The sequence below is a fragment of the Parus major genome, chromosome 28 (assembly GCF_001522545.3).
Source record: "Parus major isolate Abel chromosome 28, Parus_major1.1, whole genome shotgun sequence".
Classification (NCBI taxonomy): Eukaryota; Metazoa; Chordata; class Aves; order Passeriformes; family Paridae; genus Parus; species Parus major.
Genome location: NC_031797.1, coordinates 1,318,915 through 1,326,886, shown reverse-complemented (window position 1 = coordinate 1,326,886; position 7,972 = coordinate 1,318,915). Strand labels below are relative to the sequence as shown.

At 50.8% G+C, this 7,972-nt stretch overlaps 1 protein-coding gene across 2 annotated transcripts in view; it reads left to right on the top strand.

Annotated features, from left to right (window-relative positions):
- The window catches only part of REXO1 (RNA exonuclease 1 homolog), a 48,029-nt gene that overhangs the window by 32,913 nt on the left and 7,144 nt on the right, over positions 1-7,972 (top strand). For both annotated transcript variants that reach the window (XM_015651894.3, XM_015651895.3), the window contains exons 9-14: positions 355-492; positions 2,485-2,598; positions 3,183-3,256; positions 6,669-6,779; positions 7,096-7,211; positions 7,385-7,523. In XM_015651894.3, the coding sequence (XP_015507380.1) occupies positions 355-492; positions 2,485-2,598; positions 3,183-3,256; positions 6,669-6,779; positions 7,096-7,211; positions 7,385-7,523 (692 nt within the window). The remainder of the gene's footprint in view (positions 1-354; positions 493-2,484; positions 2,599-3,182; positions 3,257-6,668; positions 6,780-7,095; positions 7,212-7,384; positions 7,524-7,972) is intronic.

Here is a 7,972-nt window from a genome sequence, read left to right as displayed (position 1 = left end):
GCTTGGAGCAGCCTGGGATGGTGGGAGGTGTCCCTGCCATGGCAGGAATGGGATGATCTCCAAGGTCCCAAATTGGGCTGGGTCTATCAGTAACAGCAAGGCTGAAGATGGGTCTTTTGGAGGAATTCTGTTCCAGCTGTGCTTTCCAGACTTCATGCTCCTTGTTCAAGGAGTTTAAAAATCAACTTGTGCACTAATGACCAGACCTCAAAAATTACCACCAACACCTTTTCCCCTGTCCATCCTGAGCTGAGGCAGTGGAAGCAAGTTGAGAATAGTGGCAGGAGACTTGGTAAAGGCAGAGAAGCAGGCAGTGCTTTAGTGCTGAGAGCTCAGGCCTGTGTTTGTGTGCAGGAGCTGCCCTGTACCGGCGCCTCAAGGAGTACCTGATGACCGAGGAGCAGCTCAAGGAGAACGGGTACCCAATGCCTCACCCCGAGAAGGCCGGACGTGCTGTGCTCTTCACTGCAGAGGAGAAGAAAGTGATTGACTGTAAGCTCTGCTGGCTCTTTCCTTCTGCAGGATTTGCTGGATGCAGCTGGAGCTGCCTGTTGTGGTTGTGTAAAGGTCTCAGTGTGGAGCCTTTGCTCCTGTTGTGACAGAGAATGTGGCTGCAGGATTCCTGCACGGGGAGTTTCTTCAGCTTTCACATCCTGAGAATGCTGTTTTTCACCCAGAGTTTATAGTCTGTGGGACTGTGAGGCTGAGGGAGGTTTCTAATTTCTAATTCCCAGTTAACAAGTGACAGGATAAAAGGAAACAGCCTCAAGTCACACCAGGGGAAGTTCAGATTGGATATAAGGGAAAATTTCTTCATGAAAAAGGTTGTGAAGCATTGAACAGGCTGCCCAGGGCAGTGCTGGAGTCATCATTCCCCATAAATATTGAAAAAATGTGTGGATGTGGCACTTGGGGGACATGGTTTAGTGGTGACCATGGTGGTGGTGCTGATGGTTGGACTTGGTCTTAAAGGTCTTTTCCAGCCTTAGCAATTCCATGATTCTGTGCTGCCAAAGCACAGCAATTGAGCAGGTTGGGAAGAGGCTCCTGTTCTGCACTTGGTGACCCTCCCCTTCCCCAGGGGAAGGATTTTTTCTGTCTCTGTGAGCTCTGTGAGCTGCTCTTATGGGGGGTAAGGACTGACACTGGGCCAGGCTGGCTTTGCAGTGGGTCCTGCCATGCTGCTCTGGATTGCAGAGTTTTCTCTTTGATCTCATGGCACTGCTGGGCCAAATAGTTCCCCAGAGCCCTCCTTGCAGCTGATCATAAAATCACAAAATAGTTTGGATTAGACTTTAAAGCCCCTCTCAGGCAAGGTGTCCCTGGAACACCTTCCACCAGACTGGGTTGCTCCAAGCCATGTCCAGCCTGGCCTTGATCCCACAGGTTTCCTCAGGACAGGATGGGGTCCTCTGAATTTTCTGAACTCATGGCAAGATTTCTGCTCCTCAGCCCCTGACTAAAGCAGGCTGTGCTGCAGCAGGGATAAAACCCAGACTGGGCATTTCTTTTGAGGTGCTTTGCCACGCTCCCCTGAGCATCTGTGTGGAGAGACCTCTCTAAAGTGTGTTAAGTGCTCATCCATGTTAACACCTTGTGCCTACATTTGTCCTGTGGTTGCTGAAGCAACCTGGGCAAAAGCTCTCTTGCATTAACACTGTCAAGTGCTGTATTTGTGAGAGCCCTTTTTTCCAAGGAACCAGCCAGCTCCTTTGTATGATCCTCAGCTCACATTCCTGCTTTTTTTCCTGTAGTTTCCTGCAGATGTTGCAGGATCTTTGAATTTCTTCTTACTTAACTAAAGCTGTTTGCTGCCACTGTAACCAGTGTGCTGGTGTTGGGCAGAGCTGGGAATGTGCTAACAGCTTTAATGCTCACACCAGAACTCATGGAATTACATGGACATCAGAAGAATGATTGCTCTTTCACAATGCCTTTTTGCATCTCCCTTCCCCAAATTTTGGGCAGTAAAAGCAGTTGCAGACTGCCCCTTTGCTGGGCCAGACCCTGCCCTAAGTGCTCCTGGGTTTAGCTGCTGGAAAATCCTGACAGAAAAGCTGTGCCCTGGAAGAGCTAAAATGTCATTTGGAAGTGACAAGGCACAGATCCCCTGGAAACCAGGCTTCATTAGCTCTGGTGTCCAAAGAATGACTTATTTATCCTGTTTCTTAAAATAACTGTGTTAGACTCCAATGTAATTTGCTGTGCATGGAGAAACAATGCAGCAAACCTTGATGGAACTGGGGGACAGCTGATGTGGAGCAAAGCCACCAGAGAGTCTTTGTGTTTGCCTCTGGGAAGGGTTTGGGGGGCAGATTTCAGAGAGATTGCTGTGTCTTTATAGGAATTTGGATTCCTTTTTAACAGAAAACATCATTTAACAGTATTTTGGGCTTGAGTGATTGTGATTTCCTTTGCTTTGGCCAGGTTAAGCAGGTGAGGGGTTTCCAGTGACCTGGCTGTTGTTTCTCTCCTGTCCCCAAGCCTCGTGCAGGATCTGCTGTCGCTGTGGCACCGAGTACATGGTCTCAGCCTCGGGGAACTGCATCCGGAAGGAGGAGTGTGTCCATCACTGGGGGCGGCTGCGCAAGCAGAGAGGTACAGCCCTGCCAGGGGGATTGGCCTGTGCTGCCTCTGCTCCAGCTCCAAACACAGCTTTCAGCTTCATTCTGGGGCTTGTCACGCTCCCAGGTGGTGGCAGTTCCTGTGCCTGTCACTGAAATGGCCTCACAAAGAGGTGCTGGACTTGCTGATCCCCAAAATGTGACACTGGGGCTGCAGCAGAGGTGCTTCATCTTTGTTCAGAAAAGTAAAGGAAAAAACCTTCCTGTGCTTTTTGAGAAAAAAATCAGCCTTTTAAAAGGCTGACTGGGAGCACTAAAGGTCTGTCAGTCCCAGGAGGATTCACTGATCTTGGCTGAATTCATTTGCAGTGAGGCACTAACCTAGTTTGAGCTCTGCTCTGGTTTTCCATCAGAGCATCTGAGTGGCTTCTGGAGTTTGTCTGGCTGAGTACCAGAGGCTTAAACTCTTCAGATTGCTGCCTGTGAATCCACAGTAATTTCCCCCCTGTGTTTGACACATTATTGTGGGGATCCAGGGGATCTGCACGTGAAAGCTGAAGTTCAGGTCTCTTGTTAACAAGACTGTTCTCCTTGACCCTTCCTCTCTTGCTCTTTCAGTGCCAGGTGGGTGGGAAACTCACTACAGCTGCTGCTCCGGAGCTGTGGGGTCACCAGGCTGCCAGGTTGCTAAAGTAAGTGATGGAACAACACCTTTTTATTCTCAGTGACATTTGTGCTCTGCTCACAGTGGCAGTGGCTGGGAAATCCTTGCTTAAGCCTTTAGAAGAGCAGTGGCTTCCCTTAAGGGGATAAAAGAAGTGCAGCTTAATTTTTTTTTGCTCTGAAGTGGTAGGAAAATCCAGTATTTGACACTCAGCTGTCTGGAGTGAGCTGGGTTCATTTATCCTGAGCTGCCCAGCTCATCTACTTGAGGGACGTAGAAAAGCTGATGTTCTTTAGTGAATTGCAGAAGAAATGAGAAATAAGGGATTTCCTTTCAAGGAGCAGTCCCAGAGCCTTGGCAGCAGTGTGCCAAACCCTTTTTCCCATCTTTTCCTTTCCAGATTCCCATCCTGAGGTAACTTTCTCCTGGTGGACAAATCTTTCCTGACAAGTTTCCTGTCCTTGGTTGTAATGAGGGAATGAGCCTTCCCAAGGAGCCTGTTGTACCTCCAAAACATCACAAAACTTCTTTTGAGGGAGCCCAGCCCTAGAAAAAATAATGTAAAACCTGCTCAGATGTGGGTTTTGATAGAGCAGAGCACTGTTTAGGGTGCCTTTGCACAGATGCTTTTTTCTTTCCCTCAGGAGAGTTGGTGTCCCAGCCTGACATCCCCAGATTGTCTTGTGCTTTTCCCTCAGCTCTCTGGGCATGCTCCTTGTTTTAGTGACATTTTTATATTTGGCACCTGCCACACAAGAGAAAACCAAAAACTCGAGGTAGAAGGTGAATTCTGGGCAAAATTCAAGGTTTGTTACAATTGGAAGAGTTTTCTGAGCACCATAAAAGCCTGCCCTGTACAGTTGGATTGGATGGGATCAGGTTCTCTTTCTTTTCCACATGAATTCAGGATTTTTTAAAATCAGCTTCTCTGGGTAACCTGTGCCAGGGCCTCCTCACCCTCACAGGGAACAATTCCTTCCCAATATCCCATCCAGCCCTGCCCTCTGGCACTGGGAGCCATTCCCTGTGTCCTGTCACTCCATACCAGTATAAAGAGTCCCTCTCCCTCTTTTTTTAAGCCCCCAGTTTTCACAGCACCCTTTGGAAGATTTGGATCCACAGCCTGCTCAGTTTCCACACAGTGAAATTTTGGGATGTTGGGATATTGGGGAGCACAGAATCCTTCAGTTTTAAAGAAGGGCTTTGAAAGCAGAAAATACCTGTAATAAGACACCATTCTCAGTGTCTGGATGCAGAGCTGGTTAGAAAAGCCCGTCTGTGTGTCTGAGCACAGGGTGTCCCTGCAGGTTTGCTGCAGTTAGGCAGGGAGGCAGGAGATGGCAGGAGGGAGCTGTGCTGCTCCAGGGAGCCTGGAGTGGCTGCTCTTTGTGATATCCGAGGCTGCTGCTGCTTCCTCAGCTCTCAAAAACAGGAGCAACTTCCCTGCCCTCCTCCCAGCCAGGAAGAATTGAGCAGTTTCAGAACAGCAGCTGACAGAGAAAAATACCTGATGGAGTTTGGTTTTGTTTTCACCTCACTGCTCAGTTCTGTTGTGTTACACAGGGAAGGAAGGGCTGAGGGAGAGGTGTTTGCTGTCTCCTGGCTGCTGAGCTGTTCTCCCTGTTCCCTCAGCAGGGGATCCATGCTGTGGGTGCAGAGTGGACAAATGTGTCCCCTTGTCCCTGGGCAGCAGTGATCCATGAGGCCTTGGAGCAGTGCTGGCAGTGGATGCAGGGAGAGATTGGCCTCTGTATTGGCCCAGCTGCCTCATTAACTTCAAATGATGCAGTTGCTGTGCTCTGGCTGGACCTGCAGTAGTGACCTGTGCAAGAAAATATGCAAATCCTGCTTTGGTTTCCTCTCTGCCCACACATGTCAGCTTTACAAGGGCCTCAGTTCCTCATCTCTCCAGCCTTTAATCATGAGACAACCCAGAACAATTTCATTCCTTGTAGGGTGAGACCTATGGGAAGCCCTGTACCCTGCTGGGCACTGCTGAGGCCCCACCTCAAATCCAGGGGTCAGTTTTGGGCCCCTCATGACAAGAAGGACCTTGAAGGGCTAGAGTGTGTCCAGAGAGGGGAACAGAGCTGGGGGAGCTGGGAAAGGGGCTCAGCCTGGAGAAAAGGAGGCTCAGGGGGCCCTTCTGGCTCTGCACAAGTCCCTGGCAGGAGGGGACAGCCGGGGGGGTCGGGCTGTGCTCCCAGGGAACAGGGACAGGAGGAGAGGGAACGGCCTCAGGCTGGGCCAGGGGAGGTTTAGGTTGGATATTTAGGAAAATTTCTTTACAGAAAGAGTTGAAAAGCATTGGAAGGGGATTTCCAGGGCAATGCTGGAGTCACCACCCCTGGAAGTGTTCCAAAAACACGTGGATGTGGCACTTGGGGATGTGGTTTAGTGGTGACCATGGTGGGACTGCTGGGTTGACTTGATGATCTTGGGGGAGTCCTTTCCAGCCTTAAGGATTCTGTGATTCCATGGTTCTGAGCATGGTGAAGGAGGCTGCTGTGATTGTGCACAAATACATGGAGATTTAGGGACAGACAAAACTTAAACACAACAAAAAACCCCACTGGGGAATGAGGGAGGGAGAGCATCACCTCTGGCTGTGGTGCAGGTTGGTTTTACCTAAAACCATGTCAGCAGGCAAAAGGGCACAGCTCTGCCTTGCCCTTGGTTACCTGTTCCTGCTTCCCCATTAAACTTCATCCAGCTTAGAGCCCCTGGTGCCAGGAAGGTTTCAGGATAACCAGTAGGGTCTGTGCTGTGGAGGAGTGTGGGAGTACCTGTGTTGTAACAGCAGCTCAGTCATGCACTGGCTTAAGCCACTTGTGAAATCAGTCCCTGAGTTTTCCTGCTGGATCTTGTTGACCCTGGAGCTTGAGCTGGGAACAATGCAGAGTGCTTGGAAATTCCCTGTATTGCCTCAAGTGCTGCTGGGCTGGAGCTGCTGGTGGTGTGGGCTGGCTGTGGGATGCAGTGGCTGTGAGACACACTCTGGAGCTGGGTGTCTGCTGCCACCTGCCCCTGGTGCTCACGCTCACACAGGGATGTCTGGGGTTAGGATCCTGCACTTGCATCCTGTCCTGGGCTTGTCTTGGCCACAGGAACCAGGAGCTGGAGTTACATCAGTGTCAGGCCTCAATGTGACCCTTTCTGCCTAATTTTACTCCAGATTGAAAGCTCTTTCTCCCCAGACATGTGATGTCCTGCTCCTCCACGTGCTGTCAGTACAGTGCCACCAGCCTGGATCTGCCACTGGAATTAGGGCTGCCCATGGCTGTGTTTGCTGTGAACTCCTCAGGCTCACTGAGGGCAAAACTTATTCCTCATTAAGAAATTATTAAAAACCCACTTTTGTTGAAGTGAAGGTTTGTTGGAGTGGGACCTTTGGCTTCTTGTTCTTTTCATCAGCAGCTGTCCCTGTCTTTTCCTTTCAGCAACACGTGCACGATGGGCGCAAGGAGAGCCTGGATGGCTTTGTGAAGACTTTTGAGAAGCTGCCCACGACTGATGGCTACCCTGGGATCTATGCCTTAGACTGTGAAATGGTGGGTCCAAAGCCAAAACAAAGCTTTTTGGGACTGGCTGAGGTGTGACACAAGTGGCTGAAGGGAAGCTGTTTCCTGACCTCATTCTCTCTGCTCTGAATATTGGTGCTGGAGGTGTAAATGAGCTCTTATTGATTGGTGTGTTTGACTTGCAGGCTGTGCAGCCCTGGCAGGCTCTGACTGGCCCACGCTGGGCAGTGCTGCTGCCTGGCCTTGCTGCACCAGATGTGCTGCATTTTGGGGGCTGCAGCCCTTGGGTGAGGGGCTCCACACTGGTTGGGCTGTGCCTCTCATCAATCTGCCCTGCTCCTTGCAGTGCTACACTAAACAAGGACTGGAGCTGACAAGAGTAACTGTGATCAACTCGGAGCTGAAAGTGGTGTACGACACCTTTGTGAAGCCAGACTCCAAGGTGGTGGATTACAACACCAGGTAAGGGCTGTAACACCAGCTGAGGATGGTTCTCCTCGGGACAGAGCTTTGTGCTCCCCCAGGCTGGGAGCACTCTTTGAAACTCCACTGCCCACCACTCTCTAAGGGCTGAGGGGCTTTGGGCCTTGAGGTGTTTGTTCAAGTGAAGGACCCCCTCCTGTGTCCTGTTGCAGATTCTCAGGTGTGACAGAAGAGGACCTGGAGAACACGAGCATCACCCTGCGGGATGTCCAAGCCGTCCTACTGAACATGTTCAGTGCAGACACCATATTGATAGGGCACAGCTTGGAAAGTGATTTATTTGCACTAAAGGTAACTTGGGCTCTTGCCTTCACATCTCCCTGTGGTGCTTTCCCACCCTGGGGAGGGTGAGGTGTCTCCTTCAAATTTAGGCACTGCTTATTTCCAGGGACCAGGAGTTCACAGTAGTGGGGTTGGCCTCACCTCAGGTCCTGTGTGCAGTTTTGGACACCACAGGATAAAAAAGCCATGCAACCATTGGAGAGGAGCTGTGAGGACAAGGAAGGGTCTGGAGGGGCCTCATGAGGAGCAGCTGAGGGTACTTGGTTTGTTCAGCCTTGAGGAGACTGAGGGAGTGGTGGTCTTCAACGTCCTCATGGAGCAAGGGGAGGGACAGGTATCCTTTCACTCTTGTGACCAGGGACAGGAGCCCAGGAAGGGCTGGAGCTGTGCCAGGGCTTGGGATGGATCTCAGGGCAAGGTTCTTCCCCCCGAGGCTGCTGGCACTGCCCAGGCTCCCC